Source organism: Pongo pygmaeus, chromosome 10 (genome assembly GCF_028885625.2).
Source record: "Pongo pygmaeus isolate AG05252 chromosome 10, NHGRI_mPonPyg2-v2.0_pri, whole genome shotgun sequence".
Classification (NCBI taxonomy): domain Eukaryota; kingdom Metazoa; phylum Chordata; class Mammalia; order Primates; family Hominidae; genus Pongo; species Pongo pygmaeus.
The window spans coordinates 93,702,119-93,727,282 of NC_072383.2; the positions used below are offsets into that span (position 1 = coordinate 93,702,119).

The following is a 25,164-nucleotide window of genomic DNA, read 5'->3' on the forward strand; positions in this document are numbered from 1 at the left end:
TGTGAAGGCATTTTGTAAACTATAAAGTGCTATGCAAATGTTAGTGTGATTTTACATTGCATTCCTTAGTAGTGTATTTTAAAATATCTGAATATCCATTTTTAGGAGGCCTTGATCCTGCTAATAAAATTCTTAAATATTGGCTATATTGTTACAGCTTCAGGGACAGCATCTTTTATGTTATAGGATTATATTTTCCATGTTGTGCCCTAGCAATTTAATCAATTAGGCTTAACTAGAAAGGTTTGTTAATCTGTAATTACTTTACATCTTGTTATTAAAAATTTATATTTTACATCTGATGGCTCAATAATGTCTGTCTCAACCTCTATTGTTTCACATTTACAGTGAAAATAAAACCGATCTATCATACTGAAGGTAGATTGGACTGTTGTTTATTCTTGAAGTATCTTCTGAAAATAAACACCACCAAATTTTATTAGTACATTAGGAGCTTAGCATTCAATGCAGTATTATATATGTGTTAATGCCTCTCTTCTGGTATTTTAATGGCAAGGATATTGGATTCCGACTCGACTCATTACATACCATCCTGCAACAGGAAGTCCTGTTACAAGAGGATGTGGAGCTGATTGAGCTACTTGATCCCAGTATCCTGTCTGCAGGGCAATCTCAACAACAGGAAAATGGACACCTTCCAACACTTTGCTCCCTGGCAACCCCTAATATTTGGTACTGTCCAGAAAACACCTATTCTTTGACTGCTTACATATAGAGTATTAGCAGAGGAAACCCATCATCATGCTCTCCATTGTAAAGGCAAAAACATTCCATACATTTAGCAGTACAATTAAAGTAACAATATGGGGGAAAAGGTGCCTTTCTAAAGTAAATACTATTTAAAATGAAGCTAGGGAAAAAAATCCAATTTGGTTATTATATACTTCCAGCTCATTAAAATTAGTTCTGTGCTCAGCAACCTAGCAAATGGGTATAACAAGTGCCAAAAAGTTACTCTACCAGGTGCAGTGCCTCATGCCTGTAATCCCAACACTTTGGGTGGCTGAGGTGGTAGGATTGCTTAAGGCCAAGAGTTTGAGACCAGCCTGGGCAACATAGCAAAACCCCATCTCTACAAAACATAAAAAAATGAGTTCAGGTATGGTGGCATATGTCTGTAGACCTAGGTCCTTGGGAGACTGATAATGGGAGGATTCCTTGAGCCCAGCAGTTGCAGAGTGCAGTGAGCCGTGATCACACCACTGCTCTCCAGCCTGAGCAGCAAAGCAAGACCCTGTCTCTAAGGGGAAAAAAGAATTTCTTTTACCCATATACCTATTCACATGTGTGCATGCAAACCTAACCTTCTTTGTGTTTCTTTATAATTAATAGGTTTTATCGTAACTATATTGTAGAGACACCAAGAATAGGATGGGACATGGAGGCAGACAGTTGATTCTGGCTGTATTGGCTGAGAAAAGATCACAGGGAACATGATTTGATGATTCAGACCATCCTAAAACTTTTCAACCTCTTGAACTATTTGGGTCTAGAGCAGAAGTCCCAAGCAATAATCTGTTAAAAGAAAAAAAAGAATGTGTAGCAAAAAGGGATTATATACAAAAAATTATTAATGTCTTCTTCCTGTTAAAGTACTTTGTTAAATTTGACATAGAAGGGAGGAATGAATCAAGAAGTACACTAAATCACTGTTCAAACTGTTCAAGTTATATAGGCAGTTACATTCATTGGCCTCAAGGTTCTGTTTTTATGTCTTCCCTGTCACACCGACAAATGCTTCATTCTGCAGTCACTCAGATATGATCATGAAGAAGTAAAGCATCTTATCCTTCAAAAAATATGAGAATTTAAGGAGCTGATAGAAGGAACCATAGGTTTTAAGAATTTACTACTTTACTAAGTTTCCTTTACTCACAAATATAATCAAGCAACTATGAGACCTATAAATGATTTTAGAGTTTACTATTAACATATAAAAGTATCCGATGAGATTTTGTTTTATGGTATTACCAGTATTATCTAAAAAGTAAAGGATTCTAAAGGAAATTAGGGCAAATATTTATTTATTTACTTATTTTTTGAGACAGGGTCTTACTCTGTTGCTCAGGCTGGAGTACAGTGGTGTGATCTCAGCTCACTGCAACCTCGGCCTCCTAGACTCAAGTGATCCACCCACCCTAACCTCCCAAGTACCTGGGACTATAGGAGCATGCCACCACACCTGGCTAATTTTTGTGTTTTTTGCAGAGACAGGGTTTTGCCATGTTGCCCAGGCTGGTCTTGAATTCCTGTACTCAAGTGATCTGCCTGCCTCAGCCTCCCAAAGTGCTGGGATTACAGGCGCGAGCCCTGCACCTGGCCAGGGCAAATATTTAATAAGAAATTGCATGTGATTTTCTTTGCAATATGATTATTATAACTCTTTCCAAATATTGCTGATGTTTTTCAGCTATTCTCAGACACATCCCCCTTATACTCCCCTCTTTCTTTTCTTTTCTTTTCTTTTTTTTTTTTTTGAGACAAGGTCCTGCTTTGTCACCCAGGCTGGAGTGCAGTGGCGTGATCTCAGCTTACTGCAGCCTGCTCAAGTGATCCTTCCACCTCAGCCTCCTGAATAGCTAGGACTACGGATGCATGCCACCACACCCAGCTAATTTTTAAATTTTTTGTAGAGAAGGAGTCCCACTGTGTTGCCCAGTCTGGTCTCGAACTCCTGGGCTCAAGTGGTCCTCCCACTTGTGCCTCTCAAATTGCTGAGATTACAGGCGTGAGCCACTGTGCCTGGCCCCCTCTTTCTTATATATACACATTTTCACCAAAGCATTCATTGCTTTAAAGATGTATTTTAGTCTGTTAGACTTGTAATTGATGTGAATTTAAAAATGTGTACATATTTTTATTTCAATTAAAGCAGTATAAAAGTACAAACCTTGTCCATATCATGGTCTGTGGTAAGTATGTATATTCCAAATTAATGATGATGATTATTTAAAATTAGAGGACTTTATTCAAACAATTACTCATCAAGCGTGTATCATTTCTAATTGGAAAAATGTGTACATATTCTTGATATAGTATGTGTTTCTATGCAAATAAAGTTTGATTTTAGGAAAAGGGATTTATAATATCTCTGAAATAGTATTTTTACTTTTAAATCTATAAAATTGGATTTTAAAATCTCTAATTTGCTTTTTAGGTTAAGGATTCCATATTTATATTTTTTTAAAAGTGGTTTCAGAAGATGCCTATTGTTATATTTATTATCATTTTTATTAATGTCGTAAAGAGAAATGTAGCAATTTCTTTGGGGTCACAGAAGAGGGGTTGGCTAAACTTAGAAGTAACTATTTCAATCTTTTGGTAAAATCTTCACAGAAGACTTGGTGTCAGAGGAAGGTGTGAACGAATAGGATTTTGGTATTAAATATAAGATGACACCAGGCAAAAAGGAAAGAGAAGGAAGAGATGTTCTGGTTTACAATGCTTGGAGTTGAGGGCTGGGATGCTGATCTGACTCAAGACATGTTCTGGGCCAACTTCTGAAGGATTTTGAAGACTGAGCTAATGAAGTTTGATTTTATCCTGCAGGCGACGGGTGGTATTTCTAGCTCCAGATTCTGTATACGTAGGAAATGTAGAGGCCTTTTGTTGGTTCTGCCCAGCATTCAGCCAGCACCTACAGAGAATTTCTTTGAGTTTCTTTTGTGAAATCAGCTTTACCTGATTCCAGAAGATACCTGTTTTCTTACCTAAACTTATCAGCTCAGATGTTAATACCTAAGCACTATTGTCTAGTTGTGAGGTATTTTAAAAATCTTTCACATCACCTTCTTAAATGTCATATATTTTTAAGTTATGCTTTACAAAGAAGCTAGCATTTTATTTATTTAGTAAACCTAAACTTAAATTTTGTTTTTACTGATTAAAGTAATTCATCTTTCTTTCTCTAATCTGATGCATATCATTTTCTTCCTTTCTTGTTCCCAGGGATCTCTCAATGCTATTTGCCTTCATTAGCTTGCTCGTTATGCTTCCCACTTGGTGGATTGTGTCTTCCTGGCTGGTATGGGGAGTGATTCTATTTGTGTATCTGGTCATAAGAGCTTTGAGATTATGGAGGACAGCCAAACTACAAGTGACCCTAAAAAAATACAGTGTTCATTTGGAAGATATGGCCACAAACAGCCGAGCTTTTACTAACCTCGTGAGAAAAGCTTTACGTCTCATTCAAGAAACCGAAGTGATTTCCAGAGGATTTACACTGTGAGTTCATTTTTTATTTTATTTCTTAAATGATTATTTTCTACTCCATAAAGGAGAATATTTATTACCTATTTTCATTTCTATGTTGCATTTATAGGAAAAAAAAGTGCTTTTCTCTTTAGTACTTACTAAAGTCAATTAACTGCTAAGTGAAGGAATAAATACATTATGTGCTAGATTTAATATGTAGTATGATTCTGCTTATCTGCTTTGAGGAACTAAAGTACTTTAGAGATCATGATTATTTCTGTATGTTACCATGTGATTATATGAGATAATATATGGAGAGTGTCTAATACTGAACCTAACGTGCAGTAGTTACCCAGTAAATGCTTGCTCCCATTACTCCCTTTCAAATGCCTTCTTTATGATAGATGTATCTGCTATAAATGCATTTTGAAAATTCTTGACATGTACTAATAACTGTTTAGGTAAATATTAGCAGATATTACAGCACTGATACTCTCAGAATATCATGCAAATAGTGATGTTTTCCATTCTTACAGGAAATTAAATATTCACCAGTCTAGCTGTAAGTATATTAAGCTGTAGGATATACTTGCTACTTAATCTATTATTAAAGGGAAAGTTACATTTATTGAGCACCAGCTATATTCCATATACTGTGCTAGTCACTTTTGCATACAACTAAAGGCATAGAATTATAAATGGTAAATATTCATATCCATTCCATCTGATTCTAAACCCAGCTTGCAGTACACTGGACACCTGCCAAACACTAACAGATGACAGTTGTGTGCTAGTATATTTAATAATTTATATAACCTATGTAACTTTTGCAGTCTATAAGTAGGAGAAAGTAAGCATATAGTGAAGAACATTCATAGCTCTTAATTAGTCGTATCTAGAAAATCATGAAAAGAGGGAGTGAAGAACCTCTGGTAGCCATCGCATCCTTCACTCTGTTCTGTTCTAGAACACTACACAATCTTGAGATAAACACTGTTTCTAAAAAATCGTGGAAGAGAGAAATGGAAGAATCCCAGTAGTTATCTTGTTCTTTACTCTTTTGTGTTCTACACACAATCCCAAAACATAAGACGGATTTTATAATTTCTCTTTCTTCTCAAGCAAAGTATAAAAGTCAGCCAGGCACAATGGCTCACACCCATAATCCCAGCACTTTGGGAGGTCGAGGCATGAGGATCGCTTGAGCCCAGGAGTTCAAGACTAGCCTAGGCAGTCTAGTGAAACCCCATCTCTACAAATAATAAAAAATTAGCCAGATGTGGTGGCACACACCTGTAGTCCCAGCTACTCAGGAGGCTGAAGCGTGAGGATTGCTTAAACCCTAGGAGGTTGAGGCTGTAGTGAGCCAATATTATGCCACTGCACTCCAGTTTGGGCAACAGAACTGGAGACAACAGATTCTGTCTAGGCTGGGCAATAGACTTGGTCTCAAAAGAAAAAAGTATAAAAGTTCTTAGCATCTGTTGATTTTTGTCCTTCCATTAGTTGAAGTCTACTTCTTATTGACTTAAAGGATAGCACGTTTTTAAGTTGTTTAAGTGTCAAATTTTAAAAGTTTAAAAAAATCATGCTTAAAATAAGTAACAGTTCCGGCCGGACGCGGTGGCTCACGCCTGTAATCCCAGCACTTTGAGAGGCCGAGGCAGGCGAATCACGAGGTCAGGAGATCGTAGCTATCCTGGCTAACACGGTGAAACCCCGTCTCTACTAAAAATACAAAAAGAAATTAGCCGGCCGTGGTGGCGGGCGCCTGTAGTCCCAGCTACCCGGGAGGCTGAGGCAGGAGAATGGCGTGAACCCGGAAGGCGGAGCTTGCAGTGAGCCGAGATCGCGCCACTGCCCTCCAGCCTTGGACAACAGAGCGAGACTCCGTTTCAAAAAAAAAAAAAAAAAAGTAATAAAGTTCCTTTTTATTTTATTGAGAGGACTTAATGGTTAAACAAAGTGGCTTTGTGTTCAACTAATGGTTAGGCATGTATAGAGGATTCTGTGCCTTGTGTCATTTTCCAACTTTATCTGTCCCCATGGAATTTGCATGAAGAGGTAAAGTGGGCCAGTTAGACATGATTTACCTCCAGATTATGACTAATACCCATTCAGATGACAGACGGGGAGAATAAGTATTGGAAGAAATTGTGCTTCCTTTGTCTCTAACTGGATAATGGGTTGAAAAATGAATAATAAGTCTTGAATCATAATTTTTTAGACATTTTCAAAATTAGTTTTTAAAACTGATTTGGTAAAATGGAGCACAAGCAGTAGTGCCATATCTTGAAATCATGAATGCTGTTTTGTTTCTGCCTCAAATTGTCCTCTCTCACAAATAATTGAAACCTTTTTTGCCTTCATTCCCTTGTCTTAACATAAGCCTATCAGTCATTATCCTCTGCTTTTTATAGATTTTTTAAAATTTGCTTTTTATAGATTTTTAATACCTGAATACATTAGTATGGTTTAACATTTTTAAAGTTTTGAGTGAGGTGTGTTGTTTTATAGCTTTGTGGTTATAGTATAAGCAATTTACAAATGCCAATATTTTGTTTTACTGTTGGGAAAGATTACTGGTTAGGTGAAAAAATTTATCTGATAACCAGGTATTTACTCATGCATACTGTAAGTTATGAAATGTAATACATTGTATGTCATTGTTACAAATTAGGTACTCCCCATTAATCTTATGGGAAGTGCCATGAAATGTGCTTCCTCTTGAACAGCTTTGAGAGTAGCTATGCTACTATGCAGTAACCCTTACTTTGCCTTTCTACTTGCATTCCCCTGTTGGCCACTGGTCCTGTTATCTTTCCACGTCCCCTACTTCATTTTGAGTAGGTAAGTGCCAGTGGCAGCAGGTGGGTAAGTAATTTTACCCTACTTTTATGAATGTACAGAATTTATTTCTATACAGTATTTTTTCTGTACAAGTGACCAAAATATGATCAGTGAACATATGTAATGAACATATGTAAATGTATATTAAGAATTTAAGTGTTTATAATTAAGATCTTCATACTTCCTATGGATACACGTTTTGAAAACTGAATATAAAGTAGCTCTTCTCTAATATATGTTAGCAAGCGTAGTGTCTATGTAAAAAAGATGTGAATTCTTAATAAATATTTCTACATTTCTGTTATATCTTAGCCAGAATCCATTGTTTCCCCACATCAGAGGAAGCCTTTGCTCTTTGAGATGTTAATTTTTTATTTGTCTTTTTTTTTAGTGGTTGTCTATATATACATATATATATCTATCTAGTCACAGAAATGACTATTTTATGAGACCTGAGTTGACATATGTATAATCATTTTCTAGTGAAGATCATGAAAGAGGAATTTGTTTTCTACATTTAATAGAGTTGTGGATTTAGGAAACAAAAACTTTAGGACACCTGTACAGTTGTATCACATTTTACTTTTCAAGTTTGCTTGACAGGGTCAGTGCTGCTTGCCCATTTAATAAAGCTGGACAGCATCCAAGTCAGCATCTCATCGGTCTTCGGAAAGCTGTCTACCGAACTCTAAGAGCCAACTTCCAAGCAGCAAGGCTAGCTACCCTATATATGCTGAAAAAATATCCTTTTCTGTTTATAAATGAAACTAGGCAATGTTTCTGGAGTCCTGAATGTAGATATTATGGTTGTATCCTGTGAAAGTTTACTGTAAAGTGAGATTGCCTATTTTGAAGCTAATTTCCATCATCACTTCTATGTTAAAACTGGAAATGCATTCCTGGGGGAATGACAATAACAGACAGGAAGAAAGTTCTGTTCTTGTGTGGCTGCTTTTTAAACAAGGAAAAAACTTGAAGTCTCTTCCTTTACTCATCCAAAGAATGAAGTCAAAAGAGCTTGGCTTTGCTAGGTCTGAGATTTTAAACAAATTTCTCAACATGGCAGATTTGCATCATGGCATGTTAATAAACTGGCAACTGGAAATCCTTCCCTTTTCAAAAAAACAGGTTCTAGGAGCAGAATGGCAAAGTTCAAACACTGGCTGTGTATCAGTTACTTCCTAAGTGACTTTAAGCAACTTTTTTAACCTCTCTATACCTTGCTTAGTCGTGTTTAAAATGGCAATAATAACATCATCTTCCTTATTGGATTTTTGTTAGGATCAAATGAGTTAATGCATGTAAAGTGATCAGACATCATCTAGCATACAGTAAGCACCCAAAGACTGCATGACAATAAGTCTGTCACTTAAATTTATTAAAATAGGAAATTAGTTCTATTAGCCAGAAAATGCATATAAGAGCTTTATTTTAGTAAAGACATATAGATAAGTTAAATCCTGACTAAACAGAAGGCAAAAAGACAACTTTGCCACTTCAGAATGCTGGGTATTGTAGCACTGATAAATATAATACTTAAAGTTTACAGGGTGCTTTATGTTCTATCATATCCTTATACAAACCTTTATAGCTAGATTTTCTTGTCTCCATTTTATGAGAAAACTAAAATAGAGGTTAGGCGACTTGTGCAGTATCATACAGCTACTAACGGATGAAGTTGTGTCTTGATTGTAGGACTTATGACCTGAAACCATTTTTGTCTCTCTCTCTCTATATATATGTGGAAATTTCACATATATATGAAATGGAGAGAAAGCATTTTAATTTTTATTAAGAACTTTTCCATTTTATTCCCCATTGCCTAAATGCCGGTCTGCTATAGGTCAACCATTCTTCCAGGTGCTAGGCAAACTGAGTAAAAATATGTACTACCTACTTCTAAAGACTTTTGAATGTGATCAATAGAGAAATCAGTATTCATAATATAATATAAGTGCCATGGGTGCCTTCCAACATAGCAGGACAACATACTCGGTTTATGGGGTCAGAGAATGCTTTCAGGGAGGTGACATCTAAGTTGAGCTTCAGAGAATGAATAGAAGTTGGCCATGAGGATAAGAGTCTGCATTCCAGATAGAAGGAAGCAAAGACATATGGAAAGAAATAGAGATATGACAGTGTGGCATGTGAACTGTTGGTCATTCAGTGAATATTTATTGAGCACAGACTGCCAGGCAATATGCTAATCACTAGACATACAGTGGTAAACGTAATAGACATGATGCCTGCCTTATGGAGCTTGTAGTTCAGTGTAGGGTAGGGAGTGAGAGGGTTAGCCTATCAAAGACTACAGACTGTATGAGTTCTTTGTGCCAGTCATTTTTCTAGAAACTGGGGACCTAGCAGTGAACAAGATAGACAAGATCCTTATTCTCGTGGAGCTTACCTTCTAGTAGATGAAATAATCAATAAAATATGAGCTTGGTACAGTGGCTCATGCCAGTAACCCCAGCACTTTCAGAGGCTGAGGTAGGAGGATTGCTTGAGCCCAGGAGTTTGAGACCAGCCTGGGCAATATAGTGAGACCTTGTCTCTTAAAAACAAAAAAAATTCTTTTAAATTAGCTGCATGGTGGCACACACCCGCAGTCCCAGCTACTTCGGAGGCTGAGACAGCAGGATTCCTTGAGCCCAAAAGGTCAAGGCTGCAGCGAGCTGTGTTTCAGCCACTGCATTCCAGCCTGGGCAACAGAGTGAGAGCCTGTCTCAAATAAACTAAAATAAAATAATAAATGGACAGGTGGGATTCTTCAGATAAAATAGTTACTATGAAGAAAAAAAACAGGGGAATAGGATAGAGAGTGATTGGTGGGGTGCTGCTTTTTATTAGATGGTAAGAGAAGGCCTCTCTGAGGAGCTGGCATTTAAACTGAGGTTTGCATGCTGAGAAAGATCTGGGGGAAGAGTATGCCAGTTAGATAGACCAGTGAGTAGAAAGATCTTGTGGCAGGAATGAATTTAGCATGATTGGAGTGTAGAAAGAAGACCATCATGAGTTGAGCACGGTAAGTTGGAGGTTAGAGTATGAAATGAAACTCAGAGGTAGCCAGGGGCCAGATCATATTCTCCATATAAAAAACCTTAATAAATTTAACTAAAAAAGAATCCACTAATCATTTTGAGAAGACCAGTAAGATATGTAAACCCTTATTTGCCTGATCAAAGTAAGGAGCAGAAATATACAAGATTAGTAATGAGAACACAGTGATAACCATTGATATAGAAGACATTAAAATAACTGTAAGGGGATAGTATATGCAGCTGCACAGCAGCAACTTTGAACATGTAGGGGGAAATGGTTCTTTTTGTTTCTTTTGAGACAGTGTCTCACTCTGTCACCCAGACTGCAGTGTGGTGGCATGATCATGGCTCACTGTAGTCTCATTCTCATGCGATCCTCCTGCCTTAGCCTCCCGAGTAGCTGGAACCAAGGCACACACTACCACACCTGGCTAATTTTTTTGCATTTTGTAGAGACAGGGTTTCACCATTTTGCCCAGGTTGGTCTTGAACACCTGGGCTCAAGGGATCCCACATTGCTGGGATTGTTATAGGCATGAGCCACTGAGCCCAGCCTCATTTCTTATCAAAATCTGCAAAATTGACCTAGGAAGAATTTTAAAACTTGAAGAGATTGGACATAGGATAAAGAATACTCAATTTTAAAAAGAAAACACCTGGTTTATATGTAGACAATGGAAAATATGAAACTATTTTTAAAAAACAATGATAGAGTTCTTAGTGCTCTAATGTGGATCTCCAAGTTATATTAAGTGTAAAAAAATCACAAAGTGCACAGATTGGTATTTATTGTATCCTTCAATTTGTGCATAAAAGGGACTGTGTGTTTATACAGGGATAAATATGTATGTATGTATTTGTGTACATGCATGCATATATACCTACATATCTCCAGATACACATGTATATTTGAATTTGCTCTTATGTATGTATGCATAAAAAATCTTGGAAGGTACTGGTAAAAGGAATTGCCTTTGCATTTGGATAGTGGAACTACATGGCTAAGGAATAGAGGTGGAAAGTGATTTTTGCTGTATCCCTTAATACCTCATGAATTTTGAATCCTGTGAATATATTACCTATTCAAAAACAAAGTGAATTTAAAATTTTTTAACTACCAGATCCAGATGGTTTTATAGTTTAAAAAAAATTTCAGACTATAGAAAAGGTTAGAAAGTTTCCCTAGATCATTTTATTTATGAAAATACTGTAATCTCAATACCAAAACGTGTTGTATTACAAAGAATATAGACCCGTCTCATAAATGGAGAAACAAAATGTTTAAATGGAATATTTATAAATTTAATATTGGATTATATCAAAAGATTATTATAATATGACCAAATAGGAATATGCTAGAAATGCAAAGATGGTTCACGATCAATAATTATTTAGAAAAATAATTAAAGGAAAAAATCACTATTGATTTTGATGTGTCTGTAAGGATGAGGGCAGAGGAAACCTAACAGTAGTCTATGTCAAACAAGCTAGATAGAACAGGCCTGGTGCCACTTGTATCAGTCTGTGTATTTCAGATAACGTTCAACTAATAATGTCCTGCAGTACACAGACTGAGAGGAAAAGAATATTTACTATAGCATAGTGAGGGCCCTGAACCATGACGTAGTAAAGTGCACAATACAGCTACAAATGGTAGGTGTCAAAAATAACGGAGCCAAGCACAGTGACTCACACCTGTAATCCCGGCACTTTGGGAGGCTGAGGCGGGCAGATCACTTGAGGCCAGGAGTTTGAGACCAGCCTGGACAACATGGCAAAACATCATCTCTAGAAAAGAATACAAAAATCAGCTGGGTGTGGTGGCGCATGCCTGTAATCCCAGCTACTCGAGAGGCTGAGACATGAGAATTGCTTGAACCTGAAAGGCGGAGGTTGCAGTGAGCCGGGTTGGTGCCACTGCACTCCAGCCTGGGAGACAAAGCAACACTCCGTCTCAAAAAAATAAATAAATAACGTATCACTTTAACCCTTTTGAAGACTTGAACTGTTAATTTTTTAGACATTAAAAATTGTGTCCACAAGTATCCAAGATATCTGAGGTATTATGTTAATATGTTAGATATTTAACATTAATTTTTGTTTAAAAACTGCTGTAAATCTCCTCATCCAAAAGTTCAGAAAAAAGATTAGTAAATGTGATATAGGACAATTTCACTGTATCTTTTATGCTTTCATGAAAAGGCTTTGTTGATTGCCTTAACCTAATTTAACCTACCCCCTGAACTCTGAGAGTGACAATGTAACCAACTATATCTGTGTGGTGCCTTTTAAAGAGCTGGGCCTTGGACTTAGTGAAGAGCAGATTTCAGAAGAGGAAGCACATAACTTTACAGATGGCTTCAGCCTGCCTGCATTGAAGGTAATCCATTTGTGGAAGGGAAGGGCTGAAGAAAAAATAGATGCACTTGGATTGTGTCTATGCTTTCTGAATGTAAATAGTGCGTTTGTTCCACTCATTGTTTGCTGCCTACCATCATCATAAATGCACGGGTGATGTTTGTAACTCTGTCTTTAAGAGCCAAGAGCATAATAAAGATTGGAAGAGGAGATCCTTAGATTTTGACGTCCAAATACTTAAAATGCTTGAAGAAATGCCTTAAATTAGAGTTTGGAGATAAGTGAATTTACTTTAATTGGAGGCCAATGTGAGTGATTTTATAACTAGCCATTTGTTTCAACAAACATGGATAATGTGTTATCTCCAAAATTCTTAAGATTTTTTTTCATACATCAAAAGCCACATGAAAGGATACATTTAGCTACATAGAAATTAAACTTTTGGGCTGGCCGGGTGGCTCATGCCTGTAATCCCAGCACTTTGGGAGGCCAAGGTGGGCGGATCACCTGTCACCTGAGGTCAGGAGTTCGAGACCAGCCTGACCTACATGGTGAAACCCCATCTCTACTAAAAATACAAAAATTAGCTGGGTGCAGTGTCACATGCCTATGGGAGGCTTGGGCAGGAGAACCCGGGAGGCGGAGTTTGCAGTGAGCTGAGACCATGCCATTGCACTCCAGCCTGGGTGACAATAGCAAAACTCCATCTCAAAAAAAAAGTAAACTTTTGACTTCAAATAATGCATACTTTAAATGCAAACAAGCTCAAGAAAAATTACAATGATTTATAACAAAGAGTTTTAATTTTTCTTTTTATGCAGAGCACTCTAAAGTGTCTAAGACCTATAGAAGATAAGTCGGGTGCATGAACTGACAGTTCACAAAAAAAGAAACACAGGCTGTCCCAGTGAGGTTGTATTTTACAACGAATCGATCACAGCTGGTTATAGATTTCTTTGTTCCTTCTTCACTCCCGCTGCTTCATTTGACTAGCCTAAAAAGAAAAAACAAGAAAAGAAGAAATACAAATGGCCAATAAATATAAAATTTTTCATTTTAGTAATGAAAGAACACAAATAAAAATAATAAGCCAACCATTTTGCCAAGGATATTGAAAGTTGGTAATTTCATTATCACTGAAGATTCAGGGAGACCTCACACACCAATGGTGAAAGTATAAACTGGTTCACTTTAGCAGTGAATACCAATCTTCAAACACATGTATGAAGCAAAATTGCTTTATTCTAGCAATTTTAATTTGCCCTTACAGATTTATCTCAGAAAGTAACCAAAGATATACCCAAAGTATGTTCATGACATTATGTAGCAGCCAACATTGGAAACAAATTTTTTTTGTTCTTCTTTTTCTTTTAATTATTATTATTATTATTATTATTATTTTTGAGACAGGGTCTCATTCTGTCACCCAGGCTTGAGTACAGTGTGGCTCAATTACAGCTCACTGCAGCCTCAACCTCCCCAGGCTCAGGTGATCCTCCTATCTCAGCCTCCCGAGTAGCTGGGACTACAGTTACATGCCTCCACACCCGGCTAATTTTTGTATTTTTTGTAGAGACAGGGTTTTGCCATGTTGCCCAGGCTGGTCTCAAACTCCTGAGCTCAAACTGTTTGCCCACATCAGCCTCCCAAAGTGTTGGGATAACAGGCATGAGCCACCACGCCCAGCCTACAGTAGTATTTTTAAGACATTGATCCAAATGTCTTAAGTTCCTATTAAGTATTTAGTAAGCTCTCCTTAGATGTTTCTTTGTTTTTAGTTTTTAAAACTTCCCTTGATACCATGAAAATTAGTGCAAGTATTGTTGTTAGCATTTATCAAGATCCATTTTGTTTTGAGACTGTATTGACTTCCATATCTTTTATATTTTCTAAATCAACATAAATGTTCTAATTATCTTGTTTGTTTTCTTTCTTTCCTATTACGTAACATTTGCTTTGACTTATTCCTACTCCCCTTCTAACCCATCTCAATAAATGGCACCACAAAAAACCTGGACATCATCTTTTTTGTCCCTCTTTTTGCCCACTCACATCCAGTCTGTTAGCAGATTGTTATGTCACTTCTACCTTGAAAATGTATTTTAAACCCATCCACTTTTTTCCATATCCACCCCCGCCCCCCCACCATCCTAGTCCCAGCCACCATCATTTCATACTTAGGCTGCTGCAGTACTTTCCTCAGTTATCTAAAGTTATTTGTTTCAGAATGCAACTTGACATGTAAAGAGCCTTTTAAATGATTTATCCTTTGAATTTGTAATTCCCCTTCTACAAACTGCAGGAAATTATTTTAAACATAGTCAAACTTTATATACCAAGCTGCTTATTCACTTTGTGTTTATAATAGTGCACAATGGAACACTGCCTGAAAGTTCAAAAATAGAGGAATGGCTGTGTGAGTCATGCCAGAGCCACATGGTGGACCATTGTGTAGCAGCTACAGCTTGCTTGTGAAAATTCTGTTAAAACTTGGAGAAACATCTGTTGCCAGTGAAACAATCAGGATAAATAAGTGTATATGCAATATGGCCACAACCTTGTTTAAAAAAAAAAAAAAAGAGAAAATACCAAGATATATATAGCTACTCTTTGGGGTGGTGGGACTATAGGTACTTTCACACCCTTTCAAATTTAATATCCTAACCTTGCTTTATTCTTTAAGGAAAATAAAGATTTTTTTCAAAGTACGATCTAAGAGAGTCTTAATGTGGAAAATTGAGCAGACCTGGGTTTATATTTTAGCCCTGACTGACTAGCCATTTGCCTTTGAATAAGTTATTCTTTGAACTTATGTCACCTGTGTAAAGAAGTTACCATCCCTGCCTTATAAGGTGTTAGATTAAATGAGAAGACATATTAAATACCTAGAACAGGGCTTGACATATAATGGGTACCCCCAAATGGTAATAGCTGTTATTCTTTAAGAAGGACTTGGAGAAAGAATTATAGTATTTCATTTCCTTTTAAATTACTTTTTGTTAACTCATCAAGATGCCTTGGAGATTTATTTCTTTATGCTGTTGATGTACTGTTTTTAAAAGCTTATTAAATCCTGAATTGTACTCTAGCTTAAGCATAGGCAGCAAAGAGAAATTGTGGACCCTGTGGAGTCAGATTTTCCAGGTTTCACTCTAGCTCCGTTATTTGACTACTGTGTGGTCCTGAGCAAATCATTGTTTCTGTATTTATTAAAATGGGATCATTGCAATGCTTGCCTCCAAAGGATTAGATGTTTGTCAGTTCAGTGCCTGGTGTAGAGTAAGCAATTAATAAATGTTAGCTGATTTTTAAAATTCTGTCTGATATGACCTGCTCTGAAATGTGAGACTTGTTCTTTGTTGCTGTATCCCCATCCTACCTTCCAACAATGGTGATTATAGCTAGATTCTTTTTGCTCACTCACAGTGTTTTACAAATCAAACTATAATAGTATTTTTATATTTCTTTTATTTTTACATATAACTAACCTGTAACCAAACTCAATAATTGTGTTACAGTTACCACATTTATCAGGCTCTGAAAGGAGCCTTATCTTGAGGAGCTCTATAGACTTTGCAAACTGTTGAAAACCCCTGTAATGTTCAAAAACTGTGTATTGCCCCCTTCTGTAGTTACCACCGTATCATTATTCAGATAAGAAATTTAAAAATAGATTTTGTAAGTTAAATTTTTAAAAGTGTGTTGTCCCCTCTAAAGAAAATACATTTTTGATTTATTTTTTATTGTTCACGTATCTTCCCCTCAGGAAAGTTTAGTGATAGCAAGTATTGCACCTTTAGAAAGAAAAGCGACTTCCGAATTGTAGCCTGAGGAGACATAAATAAAATACAGGTTGAATATTTCTTATCCAGGCCTGGCACGGTGGCTCACGCCTGTAATCCCAGCACTCTGGGAGGCCAAGGCGGGCAGATCAACTGAGGTTGGGAGTTCGCAACCAGCCTGACCAACATGGAGATACCCCATCTCTACTAAAAATACAAAAAATTAGCCGGATGTGGTGGTGCATGCCTGTAATCCCAGCCACTTGGGAGGCTGAGGCAGGAGAATCGCTTGAACCCAGGAGGCGGAGGTTGTGGTGAGCCGAGATCCTGCCATTGCACTCCAGCCTGGGCAACAAGAGCGAAACTCTGTCTCAAAATAAATAAATAAATAAATAAATAAATAAATAAATTTATTATAAAAAATACTTGAGACTAGAAGTGTTTTGGATTTTGGATTTTTTCAGATTTTGGAATATTTGCATTACACATTGATGTTGAGCATCCCTAATCCAAAAATTTGAAATTTGAAATGTTCCAGTGAGCATTTCCTTTGACTGCTATGTTGGTGCTCAAAAAGTTTCAAATTTTAGAGCATTTGGGAATTCATTTCAAATTTTTGGATTAGGGGTACTCAATCAGTCCCTAGAACAGAGTCCTTATCCCTCTCTTTTCCTTTATGTTTTTAACTAGTTTTTTAAATTTATAAAGTCGTCTATTTCCTGTTCTAGAAAAATAAATGCACACATTGTGAAATGCTTTAAATCAAAACTTTCTGTTTACCTATCGGCTATGGTTATCTCCTTATCCAGAGGAGCTTTCCTTATCCAAAGAACAAACAGGAAAAAAGAAATACATATTTCTGAGTTCTGGTTTAAGTGGATAATGTGACAGTGATTGGATGATAAATTAGTCTTTAGAGACAAGGTCTTGCTCAGTCATGCAGCTGGTGTGCAGTGGTGCAGTCGTGGCTCACTGTAACCCTGAACTCCTGGGCTCAAGCAATACTCCCACCTTAGCCTCCCAAGTAGCTGGGACAACAGTTATGTGCCACCATGCCAGACTAATTTTTAAGAAAATATTTTGTAGAGGCAGGGGTCTCACTGTGTTTCCCAGGCTGGTCTCCCAACTACTGGCCTCAAGTAATCCTCCCACCTGAGCCTCCCAAAGTGCTGGGATTACAGGTGGGAGCCACTGCGCCTGGCCTTTAGTCTTTTAAAAAGCCGCAGTAAACTGTATCAACTTGATTCTTGCAGTTAGCTTGACCCAACATGCTTGAATCATCCTTGTTAACTCTTTTTCTCTCAATACCAATCAGTCAAGAGATTGTGTTAGTTCTACTTTCACAATGTATCCAGAGTCCATCTGCTGCTCACCTTCCACCACTAACCACCGTGGTCTCATTAATGCTTACCTGGAATAGTGCAGTAACTTCCTTACTGGTTTCTCCACTTCTACTCTCATTTTCCTATAATCTGTCAACTCAGCAGCCAGTATGGGCCTGTTAATGCATAAATCAGATTATGTCACGCTTCTGCTCAGAACCCTTCAGTGGCTCCCCATTGCTTACCTGGCCCCAGCCGTACTGAGCTTCTTGCTGTTCCATAGATATGCCCTGTGTGCTCCCACAACAGTACTTTGCATTTGACTTCCTGCTCCCTAGAACTCTCTTCCTTGATGATTATCTCATGGCTCACTTCCTTCAGGTGACACTTTTAGACACCTCCCCAAGCCAACCCCTTCTCCTCTCTCCTTCCCGCTTTCTGTCTCTCTCCCCCTCTTTCATATGTGTACACACACATACACACACACACACACTTACCATTCTCCTTCTTTGCTGTATTTTTCCCATCAACCAAGAAACACTATCTTTCTTTTCCTTCCACGACAATCATTACTGCAAAAGGGAAATAGTATCTTTTACTTGTAAATTATTATCTGTGCCCCTCTACTTGAATATAAGCTGTATCGGAGTGGGGACTCTTCATTTTTGCTCACTGCTGTTTATCTGCACCTAGAACAGTGCCTGGCACATCGTGGGTGCTCAAGAAATCATTTCTGACTGAACGAACAGAAGAATTAAAATCATTGTAATCATAAAATTTAACAGTTGAATAAGAAGATTTGCAAGTATGCTTGCAAGTCAAGAATCCCTAGATATCACATCTGTAGCAACTAGGAAATTAGGCCTTGCTCACTTTAAAAAAAAAATAAGTTAATGGTAAAATAGATTTACATGAAATTATCTTAATTCATTATTGGCATAATTTTAAAATTCATTTAATAAAGCCATCTAAATAATGTCTATTTTCATGGTTGTGAATAATTGGAATCTAAATTACCCAAAGTGGTTTCATTCTCTTTTTATTGCCTGCTACCTCTTGTTTCATACTACATTGTTTCCTCATGCATTTGTTTCGGAGATATTGTCCTCATCTTGAATAGTACTATATCTGGAGAAATATTTTGCTGCCAGGATTCAGGATGTATCTCAGGAACGGGCCTATGAACATATTCAGACTGCATTTAAAAAAAAAAGAAGAAGAATGGGATTTATCCTGGCAACATACTGAGACCCCATCTCTAAAACTTAAATATTAGCTGAGTATGGTGGTACATGCCTGTGTTTCCAGCTACTCAGGAGGCTGAAGTGGGAGGATCACTTGAGCCCAGAAGTTTGAGGTTGCAGTAAGCTATGATAGTGCCATTGCACTCTAGCCTGGGCAACAGAGCAAGACTCTATCGCAAAAATTAATTAATTAAAATAATGGGTTTTGCAATTTCTCATGTCAGACATTCCTGGACTATTTAATTGATTTTTTTTTTTTTTTGGATGGAATCTTGCTGTGTCACCCAGGCTGGAGTGCAGTGGCACCATCTCAGCTCACTGTAACGTCTGCCTCCCAAGTTCAAATGATTTTCCTGCCTCAGCCTCCCAAGTAGCTGAGACTACAAGCACACACCACCGTGTCTGGCTAAATTTTGTATTTTTAGTAGAGACGAGGTTTCACCATGTTGGCCAGGCTGATCTCAAACTCCTGACCTCAAGTGATCCATCCACCTTCACCTCCCAAAGTGCCGAGATTACCGACGTGAGCCACTGCGCCTAGCCCTGGACTGATTTTTATGTTAATTTCTTAGCTAATTCATAGGGCAAGGTAATAGTCTTATTTTGAAACCCAAGCTTTTGATCCATGTGACTCATTTCTTTGGAGAAATATATATATATATATTTGGAGAAATATAAATATATAAATATATATATGTATGTGTGTGTGTATATATATATATATATATATATATATCCACTAGTCGTACTGTCTTCTTTTCTCCTATGTGAAATTTTTTTTTAAATAATGAGTGAAGATTCACTTTTACTAAAGTATCTCATTCCATCAACACTTCCCATCTAGGGCAGAACTGTAGTAAATTATATATTGATGTTACCTGCTGTATTGGAATCAGAGGTTCCCACATACATAATTTGAAATCATATTCTTGGCTAATCTTAAGGTAGTTTAAGCTCAGCTATATTTATTATTTAGGATAAAGTGCAAAATTTAAACCAGAAGTTAAGATAAACAAATTTATCATTTGTTTTGAACACTGACCAATATTTGTTATTGATCTAGTCCTTTTTTCTTTTTTCTTTAGGTTTTGTTCCAACTCTGGGTGGCACAGAGTTCAGAGTTCTTCAGACGGTTAGCCCTATTACTTTCTACAACCAATTCACCTCCTGGGCCCTTACTTACTCCAGCACTTCTGCCTCATCGTATCTTATCTGATGTGACTCAAGGTCTACCTCATGCTCATTCTGCCTGTTTGGAAGAGCTTAAGCGCAGCTATGAGTTCTATAGATACTTTGAAACTCAGCACCAGTCAGTACCGCAGTGTTTATCCAAAACTCAACAGAAGTCAAGAGAACTGAATAATGTTCACACAGCAGTGCGTAGCTTGCAGCTCCATCTGAAAGCATTACTGAATGAGTAAGTTTAGAAATTATACCAAGAAAGATCTCGGTGATTAGCAAGCTTCATTCATGTACCATTGTGGTTGTTGGCTTGTGTCCTACCTAGAAAAAAGAAACAAAATTGAGGCATGAGCATGAAGGGTGATTTATAGCTACAAATATAGCCAAAAAAAAAAAAAAAATTGTAAGTACTATAACTTGAGGGAGTTATTATTTATAGTTTTTACTTTTCCCTAGTTCAACAGAAAACTTGGAAAGGTAGGCTAAAAGCAGCTGTTGTTCATTCTCTTTGTGAGCTGAAATGGAGATGGTTATAAAGAATGAGTTTCTTTTAACTCTCTTAAGGTAGTGCTCTTAAACTGGAACCCGCAGTCCAATAGAAATATCTACCAGTACTGGAACAGTATATATGTTATATATAGTAGAAGAGTAACATATTGCTATTTTTCTAAATAAATTACAGCAGATCTGGAAATTTTTTTGTATCATAGGACAAGCTTTGTGGTCCCAGTCGAAGAGCAAAATGTAGAGTCTAGAGTTTATATTTGTTCATTTCCTACCTTCCATGAAATTGTTGGTACTCTACCTTAATTCCTAAATTTTTATGTCCCACTTTGGTATACCTTTATCAGCTGAAAATACTATTTTCACATATTTGTACATGGAAGTTTTCAAGTTTAAAAATTGAATCAAGGCATTTAATTGAATACAGTCATTTCCAGTGAAATTTTTCTCTAACAGTTAAATATTCATCGTGTAGGACTGGATCAAATGAATGGTTGGGTTCATGTTGTGTTGGTAATCAGGAAGGTCCTAGGAATTTAAAGAGCTGACAAGATTGTAGTTCATGTACTTGACCCTGAGATACAAGGCAAGAAGTGGAATGGGGAAGGCAGTATTTAATTATGTAAATAAGAATGGGTTAAAAGGACTTGACATATCAGCAAAATCAAAAGGCTAGTTTCACTGGAATTAGGGAGGATAAGAGATATAAGTATAGGAACTTAAAGTCAGAAAGACATTTTGAGAAGCTAAATTTTTACCCATCAGTTCAAGGCCTGAGATGGGCTTGATATAAGGCTTGATAATAAGGCTGATATAAAGATTATGGCATAGGAAAAATGAAGACACTATGAACTCAGGGTATTCCAGTGATCTATATCTGCTGTTCTAAGAAAGCAGGTAAATGCTAACGAGGCTCTTTGCCCTGCCCCCTACAGGGAACTGGGCGATAAGGCCATCTCCACTTGAGTAGGTGGCAAAGGTTGGATTGTCCTCAAAGGAAAATAAGATTTCAGTGGACAGATTGTAGGCAAAGCCAGAGCCTCTGAAGAAATAAGTTTTGGCAATAGAATCAGAAATAATACGGCGCATATTAGAATGCATTTGAGTGAAGGAAGATGGCTCAGGGAAGAAAGAGTGCTACACAAGGTAGACATGAACACAAAAAAGAGGAGCTTTGTACCATAAGCAGGAATTGTGGATTATGCATAGGAAGTTTTTGTCCTGTTTTAAAGTGGAATATTCTATACATGCTAATGTCTCTCACCTTTCTAAGTATTTTCACTAGAAAGTACACCAGTCACAAACCATCATATCCAATTTGCTCTGTAGTGCTGCTACATACAACTTTTTAAATTGTTAACTAAATAATTGTTTTGTGTTTCATATTTTAGAATGCTCTTTTTGTGTTTCACTCCTCTCCCCCTTGTGTTCTTTGCTGTTCCCACTCTCAGTGCCTTGGTATGGAACCATATTGTCTCTTCCCTACACTAGGGCATTAATCTCTAACTGTTCTCCCCACCTCCAGGGTGTGTATGGCTAGATTAATGTTACTGAGGCATGTATTTGCTTTCTCACTTCACTGAAAATCTTGACTGGTTTCAGAGTCATAGCAGCTCAAAGTCCTTACAAAACATACTATAGAAGGGTTTGTCATAACCTGACTACAGTCTGTTTCTATCTTTATTTCTCATTCCTTTCAGTCCAGCCAAACTTTATAAATGCCTTTTCCCATGGTCCTTCTATAGGTTGGTGCAAAAGTAATTGCAATTTTTGCCATTAAAAGTAAGGGCAGGCCAGGCGAGGTGGCTCACGCCTGTAATCCCAGCACTTTGGGATATGATGGTTTGTGACTGGTGTACTTTCTAGTGAAAATACTTAGAAAGGGGAGAGACATTAGCATGTACAGAATATTCCACTTCAAAGGCCTAGGATCACAAGGTCAGGAGATCAAGACCGTCCTGGCTAACATGGTGAAACCCCGTCTCTACTAAAAATACAAAAAAATTAGCTGGGCGTGGTGGTGGGCACCTGTAGTCCCAGCTAGCCTGTAGTCCCAGCTACTCGGGAGGCTGAGGCAGGAGAATGGTGTGAACCCAGGAGGCAGAGCTTTCAGTGAGCCGAGATCACACCACTGCACTCCAGCCTGGGCGACAGAGTGAGACTATCTCAAAAAAAAAAAGTAATGGCAAAAACCTGAATTACTTTTGTACCAACCTAACAGAACAAGCTTCCGGCCAGGCGCAATGGCTAACGCCTGTAATCCTGATACTTTGGGAGGCCAAGTAGAGCAGATCGCTGGAGCCCAGGAGCTGAGACCAGCCTGAGCAACATGGGAAACCCTTATCTCTACAAAAAAATACAAAAATTAGCCAGTCATGGTGGTACATGCCTGTAGTCCCAGCTACTTGGGAGGCTGAGGTGGGAGGATCACCTGACCCCTGGAGGTTGAGGTTGCAGTGAGCTGAAATCACACCACTGCACTCTAGCCTGGGTGACAGAGTGAGACCCTGTCTCAAAAAAAAAATAAAAAATAAAAAGAACAACCTTCCTCACCTTTTGTATATGGGCCCAAATTTTATCCATCCTTTAATGCTGCCTCAAAAATATCTCTTCCTTAGTTGTTCCCATCTGTCCTCACAGTTGGTAGTAATTTTCCCTTCTTCTGATTTCTCATAACACTGTCTCTCTGTGGTATTATCCTTTTGTGCCTGTATTCAGCCCAGTTTTACATCTTACTAGCTTTGTGACTCTAGGCAAGTTTCCCCAACTCTCTGGGCCTAATTCCTTATTATCTGTAAAATGGAAATAAAATGATAGTTCTAATTATTTATGATATTGTAGTCTTTTTCTTTTCTGAAAAAGGAAGCAACTACAGAAAACTTTTATTTATTTATTCAAAGTAACCAGTGCTATTGATGCAAAAAAGAAAAACCCAGCAACTCTTCCAACACTGCTTTCAAAATGAGCATATAAAACTTGATTTTCATTAGAATGTAGTTATTTTGTCCCACTAGTAAATAAAAAACCAAGACGCTCCCCCACACCCCTTCTTTTTTTTTTTTTTTTTTTTTTTTTTTTTTTTTTTTGAGATGGAGTCTGTCACTCTGTTGCCCAGGCTGGAGTGCAGTGGCGTGATCTCGCCTCACTGCAACCTCTGCCTCCCAGATTCAAGCGATTCCCCTGCCTTGGCCTCCTGAGTAGCTGGGATCACAGGCACTTGCCACCATGCCCAGCTAATTTTTCTATTTTTGTAGAGACGGAGTTTCACCATGTTGGCCAGGCTGATCTCGAACTCCTGACCTCAGGTGATCCACCCACCTTGGCCTCCCAAAGTGCTGGGATTACAGGTGTGAGCCACCGCACCTCACTGCAAATTTCATATATATGTGTGTATGTAACAAGAATGCCAAGTTAGTCTTTCTTCATAAAAAGCAATTACAATTTGAGGACACTTCATATTTGCCTTTTGTGCCAGCACCAAGTCTGCCTCATCTGAATCCTTCCACTTCATGAGCAACATCAATTCTTCACTGCCGTCTGTGGCACCAGTTATTCTTTCAGGACCAAGACCTCTGGCAAATCCTCTTGGTTTGTCAGCAGCATCTCTTTTCTTCTTTGACTTGCTGTCATCAGATTCACTGTCAGATAAATATTTTCTTTTTGTACCATCTTTTTCTTCACCAGCTTTTTGAGAATTAAGAAATGCTTCAATTAACTCTGGACAATTTAAATTTTTCTTCAGGTTCCAAAGTATTGTCAGCATCTGTAAATCCCTTCAGGAAATATTCCACTTTCCCATTCCCTACATGTCTATCTAGTACATTTTCCACCATAAATTCTTCAGGCTCTGCCTCTTCAACTTTTTTACTTTTCCATTCTGTTTCTTTCCCATGTTTTGCAATGTGGTTTTGTTGGAGGCCATTTTTTATTGCAGACCTGAAGAGCTATTATTCACTGCCTCCAAGCTGCTCCACGTCGTGGGTCTGTGGTGTCTCCAGTCTTGTGTGTCACCAGCTCGAGCCACATCCAAGTGGGGAGGGAGCCAGGGAGCTGTTGTTGGCAGGGGAAGTGGGGGTGGGGTGGGGTAGGGAGGGGCAGTGGATATTGTATTTTACTTACATATATGTGTAATATCACTTGTTATTTCTTATAAATAGCAGATGAGTTTAATTTTTCTTTTTAGCCCATAAAATGCCTAGTATGTATGCAAGAAATATTTGTTGAATAAATATTTAATACTCTTTATACGCTTTTTAAAAAATTGTGGCAAAGTATACATAACAAAATTTATCATTTAATCATTTTAAAATGTACAGTTCAGTGGCATTAAGTGTATACACATTGTTGTGTAGCCATTACCACTGTCCGACTCCAGAACTTTTTTCATCTTATAAGCCTTTTTTATTTTTTTTCTTTTAATTGAGATGGGATTTCACTCTGTCCCCCAGGCTGAAGTGCAGTGGCGCTATCGCAGCTCACTGCAACCTCTACCTCCCAGGCTCAAGCAGTCCTCCCACCTCAGCCTTAGGCACATGCTACCGTGCCCAGCTAATTTTTTGTGTTTTTGGTGAAAATGGGGTTTCACCATGTTGCCCAAGCTGGTTTTGAACCCCTGAGCTCAAGCCATTCACCTGCCTTGGCCTCCCAAAGTGCTGGGATTTAAGCT

The 25,164-nt window shown here is 37.8% G+C and overlaps 1 protein-coding gene, 1 long non-coding RNA gene and 1 pseudogene across 14 annotated transcripts in view; 1 reads left to right on the top strand and 2 right to left on the bottom strand.

The window, feature by feature from the left end:
* VEZT (vezatin, adherens junctions transmembrane protein) overlaps positions 1 to 25,164 on the top strand; it is an 83,646-nt gene that overhangs the window by 42,594 nt on the left and 15,888 nt on the right. For 6 of the 13 annotated variants that reach the window (XM_054445412.2, XM_054445416.2, XM_054445409.2 and 3 more), the window contains 5 exons: positions 518 to 693; positions 3,970 to 4,245; positions 7,657 to 7,806; positions 12,339 to 12,486; positions 19,898 to 20,229. In XM_054445412.2, coding sequence (XP_054301387.1) covers positions 518 to 693; positions 3,970 to 4,245; positions 7,657 to 7,806; positions 12,339 to 12,486; positions 19,898 to 20,229 — 1,082 coding nt within the window. The remainder of the gene's footprint in view (positions 1 to 517; positions 694 to 3,969; positions 4,246 to 7,656; positions 7,807 to 12,338; positions 12,487 to 19,897; positions 20,230 to 25,164) is intronic. The other 7 variants (XM_054445413.2, XM_063646584.1, XM_054445411.2 and 4 more) reach the window with 2 other exon arrangements.
* LOC129010862 (uncharacterized) lies at positions 13,366 to 17,870 on the bottom strand. The gene is made up of 3 exons (XR_008493075.1): positions 17,814 to 17,870; positions 17,658 to 17,744; positions 13,366 to 13,458 (listed from the first exon to the last, which is right to left on the bottom strand). It is a non-coding gene; the product is annotated as an uncharacterized LOC129010862 (long non-coding RNA).
* LOC129010861 (chromobox protein homolog 3-like) lies at positions 23,841 to 24,390 on the bottom strand (annotated as a pseudogene).